The 26,994-nt window shown below is 44.3% G+C and overlaps 2 protein-coding genes across 2 annotated transcripts; both read left to right on the top strand.

Moving 5' to 3' along the window:
• On the top strand, positions 1–933 carry LOC117350364 (olfactory receptor 5B21-like). Its single transcript, XM_033924634.1, has one exon. The coding sequence runs from the start codon at positions 1–3 to the stop codon at positions 931–933; it is 933 nt and encodes a 310-aa protein (XP_033780525.1).
• Positions 934–11,773: 10,840 nt separating this feature from the next.
• On the top strand, positions 11,774–26,601 carry LOC117350363 (olfactory receptor 1G1-like). The gene is made up of 2 exons (XM_033924633.1): positions 11,774–12,702; positions 25,659–26,601. The coding sequence occupies exons 1-2, from the start codon at positions 11,774–11,776 to the stop codon at positions 26,599–26,601; spliced, it is 1,872 nt and encodes a 623-aa protein (XP_033780524.1).
• The last annotated feature ends 393 nt before the right edge of the window (positions 26,602–26,994 follow it).

Raw genomic sequence — 26,994 nt, 5'->3', positions numbered from 1 at the left:
ATGACGCCACTGAATGTAGCGAATATGACGACGGTGACAGAATTCATCATTCTGGGCCTTTCCGATCATTTCCAGCTGCAGCATCCTCTCATCCTGGTGTTTCTGATAATCTACCTGGTCACCCTGCTAGGGAACCTTCTGATTATCACAGTGACCTGCGCTGACCCCCGCCTGCACACCCCCATGTACTTCTTCCTCAGCAACCTCTCCCTCACAGACATCTGCTGCAGCTCCACCATCACTCCCAAACTGCTGGGGATTCTCCTCTCGGGGAATAAGTCCATTTCCTACACAGGGTGCATTGTGCAGCTGAACTTCTTCATGGACTCCACCTGTGTTGAGATCTTCCTCCTCACCGCCATGGCTTATGACCGCTACGCTGCAGTCTGTGACCCTTTGCACTATTCGCTTGTCATGAGTCCCCGAGTCTGCCTCCTGCTGGCTGCCGCTTCCTGGGCCACCGGCGTTCTGAGCGCAGGGATGATCACAGCTTCTGTCCTACATCTTTCCTTCTGTGGCTCTAACAAAATTGATCACATCTTCTGTGACCTCATTCCATTGCTAAAGCTTTCCTGCACTGACACAGCCGGCCCGGAAATTATATTATTTCTAGAAGCTGCTTTGTTGTCATTTCCCGCCTTCCTGGTGACTCTTATATCTTACACCTACATTATCTCCGCCATCCTGAGGATCCGCTCTGCAGAGGGAAAACGTAAAGCCTTCTCCACCTGCTCCTCCCACCTCACCGTTGTCTCCCTGTACTATTTATCCCTCTTCTCTATGTACCTGAAACCCACTTCGACTTATTCTCAGGGACAGGGTAAAATCATGTCTGTGGTCTACACAACCGTCACCCCCATGCTGAACCCCATGATTTACAGTCTGAGGAACAAGGATGTAAAAAACGCATTGAAGAGAGTCATCGGGAAGTAGCTGATGGGAGCAGAGAGCGTAAAACCCACAGCACGTTATCAGGAAGGACCGATTCCACTCTCTAGTGAGGGATTCATGGAACAACATAACACCTGTGAACTGTAGCCCAATGGGAAGTTGCTTTTGGGAGTAATAGTGACTCTTCTGAGCTCCAGTCTGTTGAGGTTCACTGTTGCACCCCTAAGAGTCAGACAGGAGATCATTCTCTCAGCAGGTGCTAATCTTTCCACACTAGTCGCCTGCATAAATATTCAGAATACCAGGATATATACAAGGAAGCGATCAAGGGGCGGAGTTACTGATGTAACTTATAGAATATTGTAAATTACACTTATATCGCTGGAACTTACGCACATAGCCGGTATAAACGTTTGTGCCTAAGCTCATACATGTGTCTATATCTGGTTACGCTGCTATTCTTTAAAGGAAAGTAGATGCCTCCTTTAAACACCCTTCAGGTATCCTCTGGATGTCTATATAAGGCACACAGTTAGCCCTTTAAAAGGATTTTAGTCAAAGCCAGGGTAAAAGAGTGCCTTTGGTAGAGAGAAGTATCCACAAAGGCATCTGCCGCAAATCAATCACCGACAAGTGCCACTCCCAAGGCCCGTATATGCTGGAAAAGTAGGCCTAGGGTTCTTCCTGAATCACGGCTAGCATCGCCTAGTGCTGCTGAAGCCAGGTGCTGCCCATTTCCGGGCTTTGATGTCAGTAGGTGAAGCTAGACGCCATGAACTTAGGCACCTAATTTTTTTTGTTTTGATTAGGTTTTAATTGGATTTTAATGGTGCAACCAATTATCACGCCATTTAAAACCAACTGAAACATTGTAGACCTTTTCAACATTTACCGTTTGTCCAAAATTTAAAAAGAGCTTTATTCTCATTAAATTGTCCAGATGCTCAACATCTAGTCTATTTCTGTCTTTTGTCTTTATGTTGTTCATCAAACTGAATCCTCTTTCACAGTCAGCACTTGAAGCCTGGAATGTACCGCAGATATCCAGAAGCAAAAATAAGTCTTGAAGTTGATCCTGCTGTTTTGTGAATGCAACTAGATCTGCAAATGTCTTAACTGCTCCAGTTTGCAATTTCTCATTAACAATCAATTTAAATTCTGGAAATTGTTTACAAAGTTCTTTCTGGAATGCTTCGTTGTCTTTTTCCAGAAGAACATGGGAACACTGGCCCAGGCGCCTCAGGTCCCACCTGTGGGCGGGGTTTCTTCCGCCTAGGCCATCCGGCCTCATTCTGGATCCGGCTGGCCTGCCAGGCAGGCTTGGCACCCGTCCGTCTGGCCAATGTTCATGTAATTCTAAGGTCGCGCCATGGTGTCCCAAAGAAAAAGGAGAATGGTGTCCATATTACACATGAGGGAGAAGAAATTTGTATCATGGAAAAACATATCATATTAAGAAAATATTTGCGGCACACGTACTCAGTCTGGGCATATAGAGATTCCTTTATGTTCTGTTCATTAAAGAATATGTTGTTTTGCATTTTTAAACTTTTACATGTAATTTGCTGTTTCTTCATAATGTTTTTATTATTATATATATTTTTTATTATTATATATTTTATCATCATATTGTTTATATGTTTCTATATGTGTTCATATGATTTTATACATGATTTGTAGACTCCTGACGCAGGCCGTAGGGCCGAAACATGTACATGTCGGGTCGAGTATTTTTGGAAGAATAAAGAATAACCAGATTAACCAGATGAGTTAAAAGACACTTTTATTTTGTGCACCTTTTCTTATTGGACAATTCCACTTTTTTCTACTACCATATAGAGATTCCATCATAGTGAGTTGGAGGTGTTTGGTTAGAGTACTGTTTCCAAATATTTGAGACAAGGATTAAGTTGACAGCGGTAAATTCTCAACCGAGCTGGAGACCTGGGGGTTACTGGGGTTCTTGTTGTCATCGGCAAAAAAACTCACACCTGTACAACAATGTTGAAAGATCTAAAGAGGGAACAACCCACTACTGTGCACAGTAATCAAAATTTATAAAGTTTTCAAAAAAATTTAATACTTTTTAGCTTTTTTTTAATCATTTTTATAAATAGTTTCTATAAATAGTTTTGTAAAAGATTAAGCTTCAAAGTATAACAAGTTGAAAACAGCAGAAGCAAAAACTACTTAGCTCTAGTGCCAGGGGGTCTTTGTGGTAGGGGCATGGCCATCTTGCTCCTGCATCCTCACGGCTGCCTTCTAAAATGGCTGCCAAAACTGCTCATGGCAGCTTGCGGTACTACAGGAAATGCCGCAAGCAGCCATGAAAGGTCACGGCAGCCATTTTAGAAGGCAGTCACATGGAGGCAGGAGCATGCCATGAAGAACCTGTTGGGCCACCAGGTACCTCAGTAGGCCCGGGGATGGGGGGATCGTGGGGTTGGGAGGGAGATTAAAGGGTTAGGGCCTGGAGAGGGGAGTGAACCTTGGCTATGCGTTGGGGAGGGGCAGGGGAGGGAGGGAGGGAAGAGAGGGCTACTGCACAGGTCCTGGACCTGTTGGGCCGCCGCGTGAGCGGACTGCTGGGCACGATGGACCTCAGGTCTGACCCAGTGGAGGCATTGCTTATGTTCTTATGTTCTTAGAGGTGCAGAGACCTGTGAAAGGTTGGAGGGAAAAGAGGGGAGAATAGTAAGACCTTGGGGAAGGAAGAGAGAGTGAGAGATCTGGAATATCTCAAACTCTCTTCTCTATCTCGGGTCAAATTTTTAGGATAAATTGGCTCTTTTCTTTAAAAAGGTTGCCAACCTCTGTCTTAGGGAGAGGAGGAAATAGTGGATACTGTAGACGAACAGACTGGATGGACCATTTGGCCTTTATCTGCCTTCATGTTTCCCTTTGCACTTCAGGTTTGACAGAGCAAAATTAGTCCAGGTGCCTCTATGTAATTCTATTGTAATTCTTGCTTTGTAGATCTTCCACTGTATTTTTTTTTAACATTATCAACTAATACAAAATACTGCAATGAAACCGATTCATAATATCAGGTGTCATGATCATGTGACCCCTGCTTTTATCTCAGAAACATTGGCTACAATTGAAAATAATTAATACCAGCTTACCACGCCTAGTGCCATCATGTCTTATTCTGTATGTTCCCTCCAGACTTAGGGCTAGATTCACGAACCTGCCCGATCAGGCTCATTCCGGGTCTGATCCGGGCATGTACGATGAATTCACAAAGCCTCAGTATGCAGATGGGGCGATTGGAGGAATGACCCATCTGCCTTCCCAGATCGCTCAGTAGTGATCCCCGCGCATGCGCAGACCATCTGTTGATGGTCTGAGCATGTGCTGGACCTCAGGCAATCATTTTAATGGAGCCCTTGGTATTAACCCGCTTAAGCCCGTGAGTTAAAACCACGGGCTTGCAGTGCGGGGAAGGGAGGCAGGCAGGCAGCATGTTTGGGGCTGCAGGATAGGGGCTGACAGGGCAGAGAGCAGGGCGGCAGAAGGCAGGGCAGCCGGAAAGGGCTTCAGCGACTGGTCTTCTGCAGTCGCTTTTTTTTTTATCAGCCAGCCCAGTCGGTGTTGCAAGATTTTGTTGCCCTCATTTGCACGCGCGGATTGGAGGATGGTCGGAAGAGAGGTAAGTGAATCGGGCCAGGGTCACTAAGGGGTCGCAAACCGATCAATACAAGATCGGTTTGCTTTGTGAATCTAGCCCTTAGATCTTCAAATACACATTTGTTGATTATTTCTTCTTTTCACAGATTAAATTTAGATCATTCTCTTTGTGAAGCAACTGTTTGGCTTACTAATAATTCAAATTAAGGAAGGTTGAAGGGCTCCTGTTTGTAGTCTTTTCTTTCCCATCTGTATCCATATTCTGAAAACCTGGAAACAAATAGCATGACAAATAAAATCCAATCCTTGTGTGTCGCCTTTCATCTACATTTTATTTATTGTGTGATATTTTACATTTGTTTTGAATGGATACTTTTTCTACATCCCAGAGCAGCGTTCCCTCTAAGTTGTGCGCATGTACAAGGGTCAGAAAGGGGGTACTAGCGTATCTAGGTTTTTAGAAAGTGATTGAAAAGTATCTCATGAGAGATACCTGAGGAAATGAAAAACCTTTGGGATAGCAGGCAGTGTCCTAGGGCTAAATGGTCAATTTTCTCATAAAGGTTTATAGGGGGTCTTTTACGAAAGACTCCCCTTGTGTAATATGAGAGGCTCATTTATAGTTGATTTGGAAATGAGAATGATGGGTGAGGTGATGACATTTGCAGATGGCACAAAGGCCCAACACTCATAGAATTGCTATGAGCGTCGGAGATTTAACCACAGCGGCCGTCGATACAAAGTCCTAACGCAGCTTGATAAAAGGGGGCCAAAATGATTCAAAACTAAACACGCAGTGTGAGAAATTGCAGAAGGACAGTGGGAGCCTCGAAGAGTGGGTATCCAAATAGCACATGAGATATAATGTGGACAAGTGCAAAGAGATACAAATAGGGAAGAACATGTGGAGATAACACGCCACATAGGATTTCAAGTGGGTATAGTTTGGGCATGGAGAGGGCACTGTTTAAAGAAGACTGAAAATCTATTTGTGTATTCTCAATTGTACTAGGGGAATAAACATATCGATCTGAAAGATTTCACATTAGCTGTTACTTCAGACCTGAGAAATGCACAAGCGGCAGCTTGAAGGGAAAGATGCAAAGACTGAAAGTGCAGAGGAGACCTCGGAGAAAGAAGCTTGAAAATGCAGGATCTGAATGAAGATTAGTAGAAAAAGAGAGAGATGAAAGCAAGGAAGGGACAATGCAGATCGGAAATGGGTTAAATTTGCACATATGATCCTGAAGTACTGACCAGTGATCAGGGCATGTGAAGCTCAGCTCAAACTTTTCCCATCCATTAGCACAGATAGAGTGCATTCTCCCCACGGACAATCACTTCTAAACTTTTCAGGTAATTCTAGCACAAAGCAAAAAGCTTCCCTTATTATCTGGGAGATTTTTAAATTCCCAAAGGGCCAAAAATCCCGTTCTCTCCCACATCTCTTTCTTAATGTATTTAAGACACAGGAGGTGCCCCCTGTCTAACAAACAGAGAAGGTGGCCCAGCTGGACAGATCAGGCAAAACACCATCAATCCTGTAACACGTGACTGTGTTATCTTATCTGATACAATTTAGAGCTTTATTCAGAAGCTTCATCAGGAGGATCAGACCCTCCTAACCAGGAACAGCCATGATATCTCATCCTTGTATCCTTTTTCCTAAAATATAATATTTCTCAATGGAAAGAACCTCAGAGGGATTAGGATGGAGCTTGTTTGAAGGGACACCAGAGGGGCAGAGGTGATGTGTCCTTTATCAGGAATCCGTCTCCATCCTCGGAGGTTAATGAAAGAAACAAGACACCCCCCTCTTAGCCCTTGTTCTCTACCAATCCAATATTTGAAGGATTTATGAAGGATGAACCAGAGGAAGAAAGATGCTCTGAGCAGGTCAACTTTTATTACAGTTGTGAGGTGAGTGAGCAAAGTGTTTTCATGTAAAATCTGAAAGCTAGTGACTAAAGCTGTTTAAATACGTCTCTTCATAGGAGACACTAATACGATGCAATGTTTACTGTTAGCACAGAGAGGTAGGAACCAAGACCTTTGGAGGTCTACTCATCACTCTGTCTCTGCTTGTGCTTCAGTTCCAATCTCTGACTCTCTCATTGACTTTCTGTGTCAGACTTTTGTCCTAGTAATTCTCACTCATGCTTAGTTTTAATCACTGGCTCTGAAATTCATTCTGTGCTTGACTTCTTCTGATGATTCTCTCACATACCCTCTGTTGTAATCTCTGGCTCTATCACTGCCTCTGTCTCTGTGACTTTGTATTTGCGACTGTCTCACTCACCCATGAACTTTTATTAGATTTTTGGAAAAAGGTGGATCATAGAAGCACATTGCAATATAAGGTATTCACTGTGATAGGGGATTAACAGACCCGCGAATACCGAAAAACTGTGAATAACTTTTTCATATAGTGAAACTGCAAATAACATGGTGGGAGACCTGGCCTATTCCTGAAGGAGAGGTAAAACATGGTGAAGAAAGTGCTGGGAATCAGCTATTTTTTCTATCAAATCGTGCACTCAGCACTTGGTGCTCTACCCCTTGGTCCGGAAAACAAAGACACTACACAAGCGTTTTCAACTAGTGTGGAATTTATTAGGCCGCAGCCATAACAGCACTATTACATCACAACTGTCATCCATTGAGCAGAATAACCAATCAGGTATGACCACCACATGATCAGGTGCACAGCATATGCCTCTTCATCCTCTCCGAATCTGAGTTGCCGTAACAGCTTCCCCTGCTCGCTGGACCTATCCCGTTCAAGGATGTGTCCTCTCATCAGCAGTACGTTGCTGTGAAGATCAGGGCCTGGCCTCCCTGCCGTCCAAGCAAGGTGACATGCCCAATTTCCTAAGCAATGTAAAGGTGTATGTCGTTGACTCATATGCTGTGCTTACCCTCCTTTCCAGTCTGGCTGCGACAGAAGTAGAGGGTGGGCGGGAGGGAAGCCGCGTCCGCCTCATGTGAAGCCGGATCGAAAGGGGCGACCTCCCCTCCGCTCACCCTAATCTATCCTACCCCCCTTCCCCCCCCCCCTGCGCCTAGCCGATTGGCCCCCAAGGCTTCGGCCGATTTGTCATCGCTCCTCCCTAGGTGGTTCGGAGCTTGTTCTCAAATCGTGCACTCAGCACTTGGTGCTCTACCCCTTGGTCCGGAAAACAAAGACACTACACAAGCGTTTTCAACTAGTGTGGAATTTATTAGGCCGCAGCCATAACAGCACTATTACATCACAACTGTCATCCATTGAGCAGAATAACCAATCAGGTATGACCACCACATGATCAGGTGCACAGCATATGCCTCTTCATCCTCTCCGAATCTGAGTTGCCGTAACAGCTTCCCCTGCTCGCTGGACCTATCCCGTTCAAGGATGTGTCCTCTCATCAGCAGTACGTTGCTGTGAAGATCAGGGCCTGGCCTCCCTGCCGTCCAAGCAAGGTGACATGCCCAATTTCCTAAGCAATGTAAAGGTGTATGTCGTTGACTCATATGCTGTGCTTACCCTCCACTACCCGGGATAGCGAAACCTCGCTTATCGCGGGTTCCCCCCCCAACGCTGCCCGTGCAGCAGCCCCCAGCGCTCACACCCGCAGGTCCCCTCACAGCGCCCGGGCCGCTGGGACCCCGAAGCCGCGGCCGTCCCCCCGCCCACCGCAAGGCACAGAGCCAGAGAGGGCAACAAACGAGGTGAGGAACCCAATGCCTTATTTTTTTTTTTTTTTTTTTTTTTGAGAGTGAGCGGGAAGGAAGTCGCGTCCGCCCCGTGCGCGCACCCGGACGGAGAGAGCGCACGCAGCAAGAGAGGACACTCGGCGAAAAGGAGCCGCAGACGGGAGCTCCCGGCCACGCGCCCAGGCCGCCCGTGCAGCGGCCCATCCCCGCCGAGGCCCCCAGCGCCCCCACCCGCCGGTCCACTGGCAACGCCTGGGCCGTCGGGGCCACCAAGACACGGCCGCACTCCGCCCACTCCAATGCACAGAGCCAGAGAGAGAACCTCCCTCCGTGGCGACCAGCCACCCAAATCCCTGCAAGCGAAGACGACGGCAAAGCCCGTTGCTGCCGGCCTGTGCAGTCGAGGGTGAGCGGGAGGGAAGCCGCGTCCGCCTCATGTGAAGCCGGATCGAAAGGGGCGACCTCCCCCTCCGCTCACCCTAATCTATCCTACCCCCCTTCCCCCCCCCCCCTGCGCCTAGCCGATTGGCCCCCAAGGCTTCGGCCGATTTGTCATCGCTCCTCCCTAGGTGGTTCGGAGCTTGTTCTAAACGCTTGGAATCAGAGATTTCTCTATGCAAGCTGATGTAATTGGGGGGGGAGGAGTCAGCAAGCTAAAAACCGTGAATGCTGAAACCACGAATAAGGAGGGAGAAGTGTAATATATAAACTTATAACATAATAAGTCAAACCAAAGTAATGTATAATACTTCTTGTGTAAGAAAACTTAAGCAGAGGGAGCAAGAGATTGTAGGTAGCTGCGTAAAGGAGACCAGGATTTATTAATTGAGTGTCTGGATCTCCGATGTTCCGCCAATGCTACTTCACACTTTTGATGACGTAGAACTGAGTTTCACCAGTGATAGAGATGAAGGAGATTAGAGGATTTCCAGTTGGAAAGAATACATTTCTGCATATTAGTTAAAAATATGTCAAAAAGATTCAATAACAAATATTCAGTGACCTTGATTTAAAAATCACAATTGATAACAGAAATATGGCATTGCAAATGGAAAATCCTCTGCATTACAGACCGGACTTCTAGCCAAAAAGAACGGACTAGAGTACAATGAAAAATCGTATGAAGCAAGGATCAGAGATATTGTGATTTACAATTCCAGCAAATATTTGTTGAAAGGAGACCAGCAACTGAATCGCTGCCTTTCTTCTTATGGTAAGTCATGTTTTTGAGGTTTATCTTTCAGTAATTCTCTGAAACATTACCATAAGAATATTTCTTCTATTTGGGCGTCTCACATCCCTATACAAGCTCTAGGCGACATTACAGAGGAAGGGGTTAGATGAGGGTAGGGAGGACTATGGAGGGCAGGAAGGAGTGGAGAGGAGAGAAGCATGTCGAATATTTCATAGAAATTCCTAACTTTACAGATAGGAGCATCTAAATGAATCAAAGTAATATGTAAAAAGGAATAAAAGGGAGGAACCGTTAAGCAATAGAATTCAGTTAATAAAATAAAAACAATGGAATCAAATTTAAAATAATTCATAAATTGGAAGAAAAAATTGAAAAACAAAATCAAATAAGTCTGGCAGAAGTCCAATTTCCTGAAGCAGCTCCGTTGCCTCAGCATATTTTAAATAATATGTACATACATAGTAAGGAAAGGGAATATGATTTACAGGGAGAATATTATAGTTTCCCACAAGTTATTACCAGTATGAGACAGAAGAGAATATCTGGGGCATAGAGTAGTTCAGGATTTAGGAAATGGACTCTAAGCTACTCATTCTAGCTCCTAAGTGAAGTGACAGTTCTGATCTTTCCCATAAATATTTGGGTGATACTTTGGGTTTCGCTTCCATATTGCAGAATGTAACTCGGTCGCCTTCATAGCTCACTGTGAGGTATGAATTCTATTATTATTCATTTTATTTTTAACAATTTCTATTCCACCTATCAACTAAATGAGACCCAGAAAAAAATACAATATTAAAATACAAACTTACCCCCTCTTTTACAAAGGCACGTTAATTGATTTAGTGCACGCAAATTGATATAGCACGCGTTAAACGCTAACGCGTCCATTATAACCTATGGTGCACGCTAAATCATTTAGTATTTGCTAAAGCGCTTAGTGTGCCTTTGTAAAAGAGGGGATTAGTAAAAAACAAATTCAGCAACTAAAAAGATCCTCGGAGAAGTACATTAAAGCTGAAATTCCTTATTCATAGAAGGCTTTCACAAATAAGTGGGTTTTCAATAGTTTTTGGAATAACCCAAAGTTAGAATATTAGCCATTTTTATTGAGGAAATATCATGAAATTACTCCAGAATGTATAAGGAACCTGGAGATTTAACCCCTGCGCTCCCAGATCCTTTCCATCCCAAATTCAGATCCCCTTCCCCACTTCTCCACCCCATCCAGAACTGATGCAACAGAATTGTGTGTCCTAGGGTGTCCTTCAGTCTTACAACCCACCCCCTGAATTAATTTTCTAGCCCCATAGTCCATCAGCTGCCCCCCCCCTCCGCAAGATTCAATAATTAACATCTACAACCTCGTTCATCCTAAAAACAGAATTGGACGCCATGCTTCTAAATTTGAAACTTTGGCAGATGTTTTTTCAAGTTGGTGTAAGTGACAGGTGTTATTGCTTTGCTGCTTTTGCTGCCCCTTAGAAGCTACTGCCTTAGGCAAGTGCCAGCCCTGGCCATATCGCTGACCAGTTCACCCTGCCCTGTATCTCATCCCTGATCTTTTTACCCTCTCTGTCTCCCTCTTCCCATTTCTGACATACCTAAGGCCTCTTTCCTCAATCACCCCCCCCCCCCCCCCCGAACTCTAGCAAGGAAAATATATTGTGTACATATAAGTGTGATTGAAAAATGACTGAATCTAAATCATTGAATATTGAAAATGATGAAAAGGTGGTATAGAGTAGACGAACTGCTGAAGTTTATAGAAAGCTAATCACAAATGCTTCCAGTTCTCGCTGCAGAATCTATTCCAGTCTGCTACAGGTAACTGGGGTCCGTTTTCAGAAGCCATACAAAAGTAATCTTCTGTGCCTAAATAATTGCTTGTTTAGTTTTGTTTTTTTTAGTTCAAAGAGTTTTATTGATTTTATAAGTAAGAGATGAAATACAAAGCCAACAATATGGGTGCTTCAACAAGGAACACAGTATAACACGATCATTAACAAGTGTGAAGTGCATCCACTATGCAATAATAATCACAGAAGGATAAATGCATAAGAAATTCTGGTTTTTATAAAATAATAAATTCCAATGTTCAAATGCAACTTTTGAAACCTTTTTCCCCAGACCCAGAACAGGAGGAGAGATTTTGCTCAGAGACCTCATTGCCTGAACCACTTCTTCCTAACACAATGAATGGCCAAGACGCTGCCAATGAGTTAATTTGACATTTGACAAAAGTGCAGGGCAGTGATTTTCGCTGCTGGCCATTCGTTGCAACGTCTGTAGAATTCAGTTAAATCTGTACTTAACCTACACATCATTTCCAGTTTTTTTTGCATTCTCATCACAAGAGAAATGGACAGACTGGACATGGAGAATACGACGACGGTGACGGAGTTCCTCATTCTGGGGCTTTCTGATAATCCAAAGCTGCAGCTCGCTCTTTTCCTGGTCTTCCTCCTCATCTACCTGACCACCCTGCTGGGGAACCTTCTGATTATCATAATGACCTGTGTCGACCCCCATCTGCACACCCCCATGTACTTCTTCCTCAGCAACCTCTCCCTCACAGACATCTGCTGTACTTCCAACATCGTTCCCAAACTGCTGTGGATCCTCCTCTCAGGGAATAAAACCATTTCCTATGCTGGGTGCATTGTGCAGCTATATTTCTTCATGGATGCCATTACAATTGAGATCTTCTTCCTCACCGCCATGGCATATGACCGTTATGTCGCCATCTGTCACCCTTTGCATTATGCACTTCTTATGAATCAGAGACTCTGTGTCCAGCTGACTGCTGCTTCCTGGATCATTGGCACGCTACCTTCTGGGACCATCCTCGTGTCTGTTGCCCATCTTTCATTCTGTAAATCAAACAAGATCAATCATTTCTTCTGTGACCTAATGCCACTGCTGAAACTTTCCTGTACAGATATTGTCAATACTCAAATTATAATATTAGTTTCCATTGCACTGATACCAGTCCCTGCCTTCCTAGTGACCCTTATATCTTATATTTACATCATCTCCGCCATCCTGAGGATCCGCTCTGCGGAAGGGAAGCGTAAAGCCTTCTCCACCTGCTCCTCCCACCTCACGGTCATCTCTGTGTATTACGTGTCATTGCTATGTATATACATGAGACCCACCTCGTCCTACTCCCAGGGACAGGGTAAAATCCTGTCTGTGCTCTACACAGCTGTAACTCCGCTGCTCAATCCCATCATTTACAGCTTGAGGAACAAGGAGGTAAAGAACGCATTTTGGAAAGTTATCGGGAGGTAGCTTATGGGATCAAATATTGAAAAGGTCATTGAGATCTTGATTTTATTGGCTAAGTAAAGCTAATTTCATCCACAGTTTAGGCATTAAGACAGCAGTACTGGTGTCTATACTTCGGCCCCCCTTTATCAAGCTCAGTTAGGGTTTTTTAACGCAGGCCACTGCGGTAAAAGCTTTGATGCTCATCGATGCTCTGGCGATCTGCAATAAAAAACCCTAACACAGGTTGATAAAAGGTTAACATAAAAATCAATGGTGACGAGCTAAGTTCTTCCTTTAACCCGACCCTTCTTCCAAAAATACCCACTTTTTGAATGACTAAATCTAGCTACAGAGTCAAGATGAAAGCCTGAGTGGCAGCTCTATAAAGAACTGTAGAATAAGCTTCTACAGAGAGTTTGCAGGATTAAAGAGTGGTGGAAAGTGGGGGTGGGGGGCAAAGTAAAAGGGGGAAGGGTTAGAGAGACGTTGAGAGTTTGGGAAATAAATGTAAGAGACTCCATGGACGTTTTGACTTTCCTTAATCACAGACAACCAGGTAAGGACTGGGCCTTCATGAGGAGTGGCAACGGTGGAATATGAGGAATTATTGGATGATATCTTTACTAGTGAGAAGTTGATTCAACTGTGTTATGCCATGTTAAATAACTTATTCCAATAAACTTTGGACTGCATGTTTCATGGATATCTTGACTGAATATCTGTAAAACTTATTCAAATATCTCTATGAATTTTGCCATCCTGCAAGGCTGGGGTAATTCTAGTGTAGAGAATGGGTTGAGACATTGGGTTTTACTCCCATTGAAAGCAATGGAAGTAAAACCTGGATGTCTCAATCCGTCCTTTTTCTGGAGCCATATGGTAACCCTAGTCTAGTATTTCTTTTGCCTTCCTTATAGATAAATAAAATCATATCATTTGCCCCTGCTCTGCCACTGGGGCAAAGTAGATAAGTACAGAATTTCCTACGCTGCCCACTGGTCATACATTTCCAAGGGATTCAGCCTTTGAACGTGTGATTTCAGATACTTGGATACTGATTTCCTGCAGGCATAGAAGCTGGCCCAGAAGTCTAAAACGAGCCCCTCTTGGAGGGCAAAATGATTGTTTGGGAAGAGCATCCTGAGATTCACAAAGTAAGGGTTTCTGTACATTTAACTCGAATGTTCTTGTGTAGTTGCAGCTCTCTCCATTGAGTGTGCTTTATTCGCAAATCTTACCATGTCCTTAACATGGTTGCTAAAGCAGTTCTAGTTGGTTTAGTGTGCCAGTATTTTACCAGCCGATTATCAGAATTGCCTTTTCTGAGTTTCCTAGCTGTCTCCAACTCTGCCATGCAAATGTAGTACAACAAGGTCATTAATATTATAAAGAGCACTCCGGACGATTCTCTGTCATCACTGGGTGATTACCTAACCTCGTTGTGCCACCTCGGCTAAACAGAATTTTAGGCCTCTTTCCCAGTGCATCCCATAGGAGGGAGCTTAAGCACCTGGGCCAATCAGCATGTTAGGTTCCTCCCCAGTGCCTAAGGCTCTGATTGGCCCAACGTGCCTTAGTAAAAAGACCCCTAAGTTAGGGAAGATGTAAGCTCTATCTCGGAGGAAATCTGAACTGCCACCCGCACTGTGATCAAGTCATTGGCTGCTATTATTGAGATAGAGTGAGACCAAACCCTAGAGGGCTCTGTGTGGAGGTGTTACACTCCTTATAATATTTGTCCTTGGCACACTAGGGGTCGCAACCTTTGCCACTTTTTATGACCTATGAGGCCTGAACCAAAAGTTGGAATTCTCTGAAGCAAAGAATTCTGGATTTGCTCCATGGATGAGAACTGACAAAGTGACTTTGCTCTTTGTTTTAAACTGTTGCCTCAGAGATTGCTGGTATCTGAGTTTCCCGGCGCTCAAGCCCTTGACAAATATGGAATTTGTGCTAGTAAAGAAGTTATCACATGAACCCGATTGCACCATGAAGGATGAGCGAGTAGCAGTTAGTCCTGGTAGAGCCAATCAGAGTGACCATTTCCAAAACACTATTTTCATTGGTCTTAGCAGTCTTATATGCAAAAGTTTTAAAAGACTACCTGAAAGAAAGATACCACATCTGTATCATTACTCTCATGCAACATGCCAAGGTTTGCTTACAGTACACCACCTGTTCTTCTGTTTTTCATGGCTGAGTAGGACACAATTATTTTTTAAATTTTATTTGAAATAAAACAACACCCATAATGCCTCAAGCCTCCCTCCCTGCCTCCCTAATGGTACAAAGGATAACACTGTTTTGAAAAGCTGTCATAAAACCACGCTGGCCCCCTCGGTGGCGGCCCTCTTTATGGCTAAGTTTGAAGAGGAACATGTATACTCGTCCCAATGGTTTCCGCAGGTGGCATTCTAGTGCCGGTTCCTTGATGATGTTTTTTTCATTTGGTAGGACACGAGCGAACGGCTTGACAGTTTTATACACCATTTGAATACGGTTGACGCTAATATTAGATTCACCATGACACATCACCGTACCCAAATGGTGTTTTTGGACATAAATATTCAGGTCCAGGAAGGAGAACTGCAGACTTCTGTATACCGTAAGCCAGTTATGCGTAATACTATCCTACATTTTGATAGTTTCCATCCATTTAAACTTAAGTTTAACCTCCCTGTGGCCCAATTTCTACGGGCTCGTAGACTTTGCTCTTCGTTGAGCGAGTATAAAAAGCAGGCAGGCCTATTAGCAGATAGGTTCCGGATGAGAGGATATCCGGAAAAATCCATTCGCCAAGCATATTTGAGAGCTAAGTTTGCCCAGAGGGATTTACTCTTAGGTGAGCCGGGGCGCTCTGACAAGGATGTTAACGAGCCACTGACATGTGTACTCCCGTATTCAAAGACAACTAAACAAATGGTGGGTTATTTGAGAGAACACTGGCATATAGTACAACTTCACTCAATTTTTGATGATTTCCCCCGGATAGCGTACTCCAGGGGTAAGACTTTAGGACAGAGATGTGATCCCTTGAAGTATGGTAAGAGGGAAGAGAGGGGGAGAGGTTATCATAGCCCATGTGGCAAATGCCAGTGGTGCCCCTCCACCATTAGTGGTGAATCATGGAGGGTTCCGGCAAGATCAGTGAGTCTTTACTCTAATGTGGTTACTGACTGCGCTTCACAGGACGTAATATATGCGATTATATGCCCATGTGAATTGGTGTATATAGGCAGGACTAATCGTAAGATTAGAACTAGACTTACTGAACATAAATCACGTATTGTTAATAATGTTATTCAGGCACCTTTAGTTTCCCACTGGCGGAGATATAACCATGGGGTTGATCAGATCAGATGGCGAGTGATCAAAAGGATTACGGGGAGGGATGGTGGGAAGGATTTACGGAGGCTGAATGAGGCAGAACAAAGGCTGATTTTCACTCTAGATACAGTAGAACCAGGGGGACTGAATGGAGAGATTGACTGGGTTACGTTGATTGGTGGATGAATGACCCAATGGGATTTCCGTGGGGGAGTGGTCACCACCGGGCTTGAATTTAAAAGCAGCCTGAGAATGCCGGCGCCATCTTTCACAGAAGTTGTACTTGTGAGTCGGATGACAACGGCGGCCTCGGTAAGCGTTTGACTAAATGATCTTTAATCAACTCATATGGGGGGGAGGTATGTAGGGAAAGACTTTACTGCCGGTTCCCTAAGGATTGTTCTTTTTGCTTTCACATAGGGAGACCCTTGAAACAGCACTGTTTGTGCGAAACATGTCAGGTCAGACTCCCAGGTCCAGCTGTGTGTAAAAGCTAAGTACATATACTATACTATTTTAGTTTATATAAATATATTACTTTAGTTTACAAAAATGATAATAATATCGTAAAATTGCCACAGCATTTAGAAAACCAATACCTATGATGAGTTACCACGTAAATCTCCCGCTGTTTTGAAGTAAACATAGCGGTGGAGTGGTGGGGCTGAGGTATTTAAAAAAAAAAAAAAAAAAAACAACTATTCACCTTTGAACATACCAACCTAGTTTTGTTAATTCATAAAACCAAATGATGGCAGCCTCGGGTCCATTTTCTAATCTGTGGTGGAATTTCAAAATGGCGCTGTTCTTGGCTCTAAGCTGAGCAGGAGTCATCTAACTGCATGACAGGCAGTAGGGGGTGCTGTTTCAATATTATGTTTTAAATCACAAAGGACAGGCAGGTTCCCTTGAGTCCTGTAGAACTTGTCTATCCCTCACTATTGAAAATTTGAATGCGAAACAGCACCTCCCACTGGCAGAACTATAGGAGGAGGACTTCTGCCCAGCTTAGAGGAAACAGTGGTGTTGATCTCTGCCTATTACCTCCATGTATTTTTATCTTCACTAACTTCTCACTCATCAACATCTGTTGCAGCTCTACTCTTTCCCCCAACCTCTGGAGGGTCCTACAGTACGTGCATTGTGTAGATGTCTCTGTTGCCTCCACCACTTCTGTGATTGTTCTCCTCATCCATGGCATACTACCATTATGTGCTATTCACTCCTTTGAAATCCTAGACTCTGTGCTCCGATGGCTGCTGCTTCCTGGATCATTGGCTTTCTGCATTCTGGTGTCTTAATGATTGCTTCTGTGACTCCAATGCAGTGACGGAAAACCACAGATCCTAAGGGCCACAACCCATTTGGGTTGTCAAGATTTCCATAAAGAATATGCATGACATTAATTTACACGTACTGTAGCCATTGTATGCAAATAGATCCTATGCATATTCATTATGGAAATCAGTGGCGTGCAGTGAGGGCTTTCAGGGGATTCAGTGAATTCCCAGCTTTACAGCCCTGCTTTTTTATTTTATTTTTTCACTTTTTGCTTGATGAACTTTGATTTGTTGAATAGGGAACCTGCTCAACCAGTCACACTGCATCAAACAAAAAGTAAGCCACACACAAAAAAGGAGGGCTCTTGGGCTGGAGATTCTCTGAGCCCCCTGAAGGCCCTGACAGTACTGATCTGAATTTGATTGGCTGAGCAGCATCTGCCTGTTGCCTGCTCAACCAATCACATTCAGATCAGTGCCCTCAGGGGCTTCAGGGGATGGGGCAAATCCCCTAAAGGTCATGAATGATGGAAATCTAGAAAACTCAACTGGATTGTGATTCTCTAGGGCTGTGCTTGTCACCTCTCTAAAGTTCATAATAATTTCTGCTGTGAGCTCACTGCTGTTTTGAAAGCTTTCCTGTATTGATACATCTGGCTGCCTATCTGCTCTTGCACTGACTGATATCAAAGCCTGCCTTCCTCTTGGCTCTTTTATCGATCTAGCACCTCCATCATCTCATCCATCCTGTATAGAGGGGAAGCTGCCTCCATCTGCTCCTCACATCTCTCTGTGCTAGGAAGTTCTTCTTCACCCAACGGGTGGTGGACACCTGGAATGCGCTTCCAGAAGGAGTGATAGGACAGGGTACGGTATTGGAGTTCAAGAAGGGATTGGATAATTTTCTGAAGGAAAAGGGGATAGAAGGGTATAGATAGAGGGTTACTACACAGGTCCTGGACCTGATGGGCCGCCGCATGAGCGGACTTCTGGGCATGATGGACCCTTGGTCTGACCCAGCAGAGGCACCGCTTATGTTCTTATGTCTCTCTTGATACTGGAGAAGAAGCTGCCCCTCAGTCACTTAACCTGATGGGATTAAAATGATTAATGCAGAGTTCTAGTCATTCAGTACAAGACAGAAAATCATTCAAACAAAAATTTGAAAATGGGAGAATCCGAGTGATTTAAGGATAAGTTTTCTATATTTTTTTTCACTGCTATGTTTTTGAATGCTTTTGCAACTTTTTTGAGCTAGCTTTTTTCACTTGCACAGTTCACCTTTTATATATTTCTCTGTTTTTCATGGATGTAAAGTATTTAAAAGAGATGATGTGAAGTAGGGTTTTTCTGACTGACATTTGCCATATTTTCAGAAGGGCGTGGAGTGCACATTCTTACACTGATCTCTCCTTTAATAAAAAAAATATATATATTCCTCCCATTTTATTAAGCCACATTAAGCTTTTTTTATTGCCGGCCATGGCGGTAAAAACTCTGATGCTTATAAAATTCCTATGAGCGTTGGAGCTAATACCACCATGACCGGCAATAAAAAAGCCTAATAGGGGCCTTTATATGGTGAAGGGTGTTTTGGTTTGTTGTCTGTGTGACAGTGAGTTTCCTTCATGCTGGTGACTTTGGGAGAGTTTTGTTTTGTGCTTTTGAGGATTCAATACAAGACAGCAACTTATTCAAATGACTAAAGCATACCGAATCAATATTTATAACCAGGATTGAAACTTGGGATTTGAACCCCTGACTGCACAACTATCATTGGTGGGTTTTATCGCTGAGCTACCAGAGGCTCCTAGTTAAAAGCCTCCCTCCAGCTGTTCTTTATCCTGCAGAACTCTGCGTCCAGTTGAGGGGAAAGAAAGAGTCGAACGGCTGCGTGCGTAAACTTCTATCACATCACCTTCTATCTCAGTCGCTTTTTCTGCAAGCTGAAGAGCCCTAACCTGTTTATCCTCTCCCCATAAAGGAAACATTTCACCCCTTTAATCATTTTTGTTACCCGTCTCTGATGGGTCAATGCTCAGAATCAAATGCCTTTATGCAATAACACAATCAACAATCTTCACAAGGGTACTCAGTCCATAAGATTTCTCCAACGGTAGTGTAAACCTTAGCTACCATTTAAATGCCCTTAGGTACTCAAATTATTTTTACTATGTTCTTCCAGGATCCTCAGCGGCACCACTTGGAGCTCAATTCAATCTCATTGCTCCGAGATTTACGTGTCAACTCGTCACCGGGTCCTTATTTATGAAAGATTTTTCTTAGCTTTTGTATAATAATAAATACATTTATAAATTAATTCAACTTGAATATTGATTTAGAAGCATATTACTTAGCTTTATCATGTGGTCTCTGGCAAGGGATTGTTATACCAATCACACTGAATGTGGGCACTGTCAATGGTGTACTACGACTATTAGGGGATCTTCTTGGACGGACCCCCAAACAGGCAAAGTCATAACATCCACAGCTCATACAAATTGCCAGTCAGCTAATGTGGTTTATATAATTATATGCCCATGTAATCTTGTGTATGTGGGCCTTACTTCGCGGCTCATACACATAATCAGGGGCGGGAAACTGCACGGGGACACCAGGAAGTTCTTTTTCACTGAAAGGGTGGTTGATCGCTGGAATAGTCTTCCACTAGAGGTTATTGAGGCCAGCAGCGGGCCTTATTTTAAGGCCAAATGGGATAGACCCGTGGGATCTATTCACAGAGAAAGGTAGAGGGTGGGTCATTGAGGTGGGCAGACTAGATGGGCCGTGGCCCTTATCTGCCGTCTGTTTCTATGTTTCTATAAGATTAAATGAACATGAATCGCGCATTAAAACGAGTACTATGCAAGGTCCTATGGTAGAACACTTTCTAAATACCCAGCATAATATTGATCAGGCTCAGTGGCGTATAATAGAGAGTGTTGAATGGGGACGGGAGGGAGGCAATAGAGAGGAGTTGCTAAACTATAAAGAACAACGCTGGATTTATGCTTTAAATACAGTAATACCCAATGGTCTGAGTGGGGCTCGTTGATCTAGCTATGCTGTTCTCTGGGTGGGCAGGTTCCGTAAGAACAAATGTAAGACGACCGCTTTAAAACCGGCAGGCAGTCCCGTGACGCTGTTGCAACGTAGTCCCGGGTTCTGCTCTATTTAATTTCAGAAAAAGACGCCGACGCCATTTCTGAGGATATAGTGGTCACAGATTCTGGCGGTATAGCAGTGAGGTGAGAAGCTTAATGCTTTCTTTGTAACTTACTGGAATTGGTTACTTTGACAGCAATATTGTACATATACTAATTCTAGCTTTTGTTGTTTGTAGGGATTATCCTTGATAAAGCTACTATAGCGAAACATGTTGGTATAACAATCCCTTGCCAGAGACCACATGATAAAGCTAAGTAATATGCTTCTAAATCAATATTCAAGTTGAATTAATTTATAAATGTATTTATTAATATACAAAAGCTAAGAAAAATCTTTCATAAATAAGGACCCGATGACGAGTTGACACGTAAATCTCGGAGCAATGAGATTGAATTGAGCTCCAAGTGGTGCCGCTGAGGATCCCGGAAGAACATAATAAAAATAATTTGAGTACCTAAGGGCATTTAAATGGTAGCTAAGGTTTACACTACCGTTTGAGAAATCAGAATCTAATGCCAGCATAGAGCTGATTAGCGCTGGACTAGCGCCAGTGCAGAATGTTCAGAGGGCATGCCAGATGATTAAACATTGTATTTAAATGTAGTGAAATGGATGTAAATGAGGTTGCTTGTAATTCCCTTCCACTGCTTAGGGGATAGCCCACAAATAGCCCCTGCCCTTACGGCTGGAAACCTAATGCCAGCTCAGAGAGGATTTCAAATTTTTTTTTTCATCTTAAAATCTGCCAGTTTTGATTTATTTCAGAAGCAGAAGGAAGCCTGTGCAAGCCTCTAAAGTGCTGGGAGTGAAAACCAAATGTGTGTGAGTGTGAGGAAACCAGAAAATAAAAGCACCCATTGGCACCTGTTTTCTGCACTTAAGTATACAGTTCTCCCTCCATATTCACAGGGGTTAAGGTCAATGAAAGCCCACAAATACCCCCCACCAAATAAAAAAACAACAACAAACCGTGAATAACTTTTCTTTCTGCTGTTTTCCAGACCAAGATGAAGCAAGTGCTGAAAAAAAAGTGCCAAACATTTTCTCGGTACTCCAAGATCACATCATTTGGGGGAATGGAGCCAGCAAGATAAAAACCGCGGACAATTGAAGTCATGAGTGCTGAACTTGCAAATATGGAGAGAGAAGTGTAAATCTTTCATGTGAAAAAAATATGCAAAAATATTATATTTAAAGGTGCAGATAAATGGCGCTGATGGGTCCTTCACTTCCTGGTTTACCTGGCAAAACTCTTCTGTGCATGTGCCAGACGTGTTCTTTCCCCTTACTCTCGGTTACACCATTATTGGGTCTCTCGGTCATACCATTATTGGGGAGCTAAGTTTTGGAACTGTTTCCTATAGCATGGGAGTTCTAAGCATCAATCCTTGAACCTAGGTCTGCTAAATCCTTTTGGAGATGGGATGACCAGAACTGCCCACAGTACTCAGCGTGCAATGACACGTTATGGATCTCTGCCTGTAACCACATCTGGGAATAGAGCAGAATGAGATCCCTAATCTTGTACTCTCTAGAGTAAAAATCACAATTAATCTCAGCAGGAGACTCAAGCACTGAGCCAAACCTTTTCCCTCATGGCGTGGGGAGTCTTTTTAATTTCCCACATGGACAGAACACAGTTTCTCTTCACTTCCAATTCTTCAAATATTTAAGGCACTCGAGCTTCTCCCTGCCGGATCCACAGTGAAGGATTGGAGGCGACAGCAGATAAGGAGAAATCCCAGCACTCCGGTAACACGTGGCAAGCTGAGTTTCTCTCAAAAGGTACAATTAAGAGATTTATTCATAAATTTCTACCAGGGTACACCCTCTGAGCCAGGAACAGCCAGGATATCTGGTGTCTTTCCTCCTACAAACATGCGAGGGTTCTTCAAAAAGTTTCCACGCTTTCACATTTTCGCGGGAAATGGTTGGGGCGGGAGAAGTGGTAAGAGGGCGTGGCGTAGAATGTCATGTGACTAATCTGTCAGTCAAGCTGGCTCACCTTGCAGGTAGTGGTGCAATTTGCTTTTGAGATATTTAATAAATAGTGTTAAAAAAATGTGTGGAAACTTTTTGAAGATCCCTCATATTTTTCACAGGGAAAGTAATAATCTGCCAACTCTAATAGAAAGGATCTGTAAGGAGGAGGGGATAGGATTAAGCCTCTTTGGAAGCTAATAAAAGTGAGTCTGATCAACTTTTACTAAATCTTGTCATGTAATATATGACAACACCATTATAGTGAACGCTGTGGTGTGAAGTGGGAGTTGACATTTCCAATCACTGTTTTATCTCTAAATATCTGACCAAAGGGGAGTTTCTTTGTCTGTGACTCAGTTCTAATCCCCTGCTCGGACTCCGTGTGCGACCTTTGCTTCAGCGAATCTGTCACTCACTCTCAGTTCTAATCCCCGGCTCGGACTCCGTGTGCGACCTTTGCTTCAGCGAGTCTGTCACTCACTCTCAGTTCTAATCCCCGGCTCTGACTCCGTGTGCGACCTTTGCTTCAGCGAGTCTGTCACTCACTCTCAGTTCTAATCCCTGGCTCTGACTCCGTGTGCGACCTTTGCTTCAGCGAGTCTGTCACTCACTCTCAGTTCTAATCCCCGGCTCTGACTCCGTGTGCGACCTTTGCTTCAGCGATTCTCTCACTCACTCTCAGTTCTAATCCCCGGCTCTGACTCCGTGTGCGACCTTTGCTTCAGCGAGTCTGTCACTCACTCTCAGTTCTAATCCCCGGCTCTGACTCCGTGTGCGACCTTTGCTTCAGCGAGTCTGTCACTCACTCTCAGTTCTAATCCCCGGCTCGGACTCCGTGTGCGACCTTTGCTTCAGCGAGTCTGTCACTCACTCTCAGTTCTAATCCCCTGCTCTGACTCCGTGTGCGACCTTTGCTTCAGCGAGTCTGTCACTCACTCTCAGTTCTAATCCCCGGCTCTGACTCCGTGTGCGACCTTTGCTTCAGCGAGTCTGTCACTCACTCTCAGTTCTAATCCCCGGCTCTATCACTCACTCTCAGTTCTAATCCCCAGTTCTGTCACTCACTCTCAGTTCTAATCCCCAGTTCTGTCACTCATTCTTTGTGTGATGTTTGCCCAGTGACTCTTTCACACATTCTTAGCACTAATCCCTGGCACTTTCTTCCCATGGGCAAATCATGTGTTAGACAGTCACAAGATATAAACATCAAAGACACATAAGATTGATCACAGAAACATAGCATGATTTCTAGCAAAAATACTGTAGTTTGCCATCTAGCAGAGATGTTACCAGGGTGAGATAGAAATGAATATTTGGGGTAGAAATTTGTCCAGGAGCCAGGGGATTCCTGCCAGAGCAGCTTGCCCTAGTTCCCAAAGGAGGTGACAGATCTGCTCTTTTTTTCCCATTAACATCTGAATTAGAGAATGACACGGGGACAAATTTGTCCCATATCATTCACTAATCTGAATCTGTTTGTACAGATTTGAAGGATGGGAGATCTGGGTAATACATTCTCTGTAAGTCAGTCCCTTCACATTTGTCACTGGTGAAGTTAGGTGCCTTGGGGGTCATTTCTATAAGGAGATGTCTACCTTTTAGTGTGAAAGCAGTTGCCTAGAAGGGGGCATTTTAGTCATTTGGGCTAAAGGGGGGGATTAAGCATATATGTTTATTTCCTTTGGGGCCGATATTTAGCCCACAGAAGTCCCGCCATCGTTGCTGCCTCCGGACATTCATTGCGAGGCTGATTCCTGTGACCGGCATCTGCTTTCACTTTTGCTGAAGGCAATTTAGCCAGTTAAGTGCTTAGCCGGTTTGGCACTGGCTATCTGTGCCTATGTTGGTCAATATAGCCACTTATCTCTCATGCAAAATCCATGCTTAGGATCCAATATAGCTTTGAATATTGGGGGGCTTGTGTTTGTTATATTGCCTTTTGCATTTTCAGTACATGAAAGCACTATTCAGCCCAAATCATAAACAAAAACAGAAGATAACGGAGAGCTAAGGGGGGGAGGAGGGAGGGAAGAGATGGAAGGTTCCAGAACAAAAATGATCTGACACAAGGAGAAAAGAACACACCAAAAGATAAAGGACCATCTCAAGAGCAGAAAGATTTAAACAGAAAGGTAACTAACGTCACTAAATCTTACAGGAGGCTTTTAACGCCGGCCGGTGCGCTGAATGCTCTGAGCTGCTCCGACGCTCATGGGCTGGTGCTAAAAACCTCTTAAGTGGTTTGGTAAAAGAGCTAATCAATGACCAGAGGAAGACAATTCAAATAACCACGTTTGAAGACCGGTTTTGAACCCAGTGGCAGGGCGCTTGTCACATAACTATACTGCCAAAGAATTGCAGAGCAGAGGAGGCACCTGAGAAAGACAGCTCTAGTCTCCTAGAAGATCTGAGGGCGTAGGGAATGAGAAGAGGCCAGAGGGCGCAAAGCCAGCAACGGGATTTTAAATGCGGCTGGCAGCCAATGCCATTCCTTCAGAAGACCTGTAACATGGTCGGGGCAGAGTCTGGGAGGAATGGAGGTGGATCGGGCATGCATGCACATCAATTATAAAATATTATAAATTATATTCAGTACATGGGGGAAGCTTCTGCTTGCCCTGGATCGGTAGCATGGAATGTTGCTACTCTTTGGGTTTTGGCCAAGTACTAGGGATTGGCCACCATCAAAACGGGCTACTGGGCTTGATGAACCATTGATTTGACCCAGTAAGGCTAGTCTCATGTTCTTATGTACCTGAATATAATGCGTAAAGCCCTTTGATTGCAACCACAGAAAAATTAGTGTATCAAGTCCCATCCCTTACCTCCCTCAAATCTGTCCCCTGTAGACATTCACTGTAGCCTCCTAAATATGTGGAATCAGCTTAATTTTGAGAGTCCAGGCTCCTAATGTCTTTGAAAATTAGCCTGTCTGAAGACTGTCGCCATCCAAGGCATCTCTGATCATGCGACTGGGTTTCTTTTCATTTATTTCAGGTTTTAGTCGCACATTTCAGATCATTATCCTGCAGCTCAGACGGAGATGAGACTTTTGGTTTTAGAACTCTTGGTAATGAGCAAACTCTTCCCAACGCAATGAACGGCCAACGGATTTGACGTGACACTCGATGAAATGCAGATCGACGACTTTCACTGCTGGCCACACGTTTCACCAAGTCTAGGTAACCACTTCTAGTTTCTTATTATACCTTCAGGACGAGAATGATCACTCCAGGAGATGCTGAGAATATCACAGTTGTGACAGAATTCATTATTCTGGGACTCTCAGATAATCCGGACGTGCAGCTTCCGCTGTTTGTGGTCTTCCTGGTCATCTACCTGATCACACTGCTGGGGAACTTGGCGATTATGGTAGTGACCTGTGCTGACCCCCGTCTGCACAACCCCATGTACTTCTTCCTCAGCAACCTGTCATTCACAGACATCTGCTGCATCTCCAACATAGTCCCGAAACTGCTGGCGATTTTCCTCGCAGGGGCTAAGACCGTTTCCTACGCCGGGTGCGTGACTCAGCTGTTTTTCTTCATGGGCTTCACTTGCACCGAATGCTTCCTCCTCACTGCCATGGCGTACGATCGTTACGTGGCCGTTTGCCACCCCCTGCACTATTTGCTGATCATGAATCAGAAAGTCTGTGTCTTGCTGGCAGCCGCTTCCTGGACCAGCGGCTTCCTCACGTCTGTGACCATCATGGCTTCTGTGATCTGCCTGTCGTTCTGCGCTTCCAACGAGATCGATCACATCTTCTGCGAGCTCATGCCTCTGCTGAAGCTTTCCTGCACCAACACGGTCAGCGCGGAAACCGTGTTATTCATCGCAGCTGCGTTAACCTCAGTGCCTGCCTCCCTGGTGACTTTTACATCTTACACCTACATCATCTCAGCCATCCTGAGGATTCGCTCTGCCCAGGGGAAGCGGAAAGCGTTCTCCACCTGCTCCTCCCACCTGGCCGTCGTCTCTGTGTTCTACGTGTCCATTTTCTGTGTGTACCTGAGGCCCAACTCCACTTACTCCCTGCAGGAGGGGAAAATCTTCTCTGTGGTCTATACGACTATCACCCCCATGCTAAACCCCCTGATTTACAGTCTGAGGAACAAGGAGGTGAAAAACGCACTGAGGAAAGTCCTGGGGAGGTAGTTGTTGGAAAAAAGAGCTGTATAAAGAGATTTTTTTATTATTATTTCCTATTTTGTTTTAAATAAAATCACATTTTTTACTTTGTCATTTGTTTTATTTTCAGAACAAAGGAAAAAAACTAATTAAATGTTATACAGTGGCATAATAAGGGACCCCTGAGCCCCCCTCCGCACCCTCCTCTCCACGCCCACACTCCTTTCATGCCTGCCCTGCTCCGTCCCGTCTTCCCAATCCACACTTGTCCTCTCCCTTCCCCCTGTACCTCTAAATCTTCGTCAGTGCAAATGGCTTCTCTCCAGCATGCTCCTCGTACCAGCTTTGGATTTACCTCTGATGTCACTTCCTGGCCCCATGACCTGGAAGTGATTCAAAGGGGAACCAGGCTGGCGCGAG

This window comes from Geotrypetes seraphini, chromosome 16 (genome assembly GCF_902459505.1).
Source record: "Geotrypetes seraphini chromosome 16, aGeoSer1.1, whole genome shotgun sequence".
NCBI lineage: Eukaryota > Metazoa > Chordata > Amphibia > Gymnophiona > Dermophiidae > Geotrypetes > Geotrypetes seraphini.
Note: the sequence above shows the minus strand (reverse complement) of the source record. Positions and strands in the feature narration are given on the sequence as shown.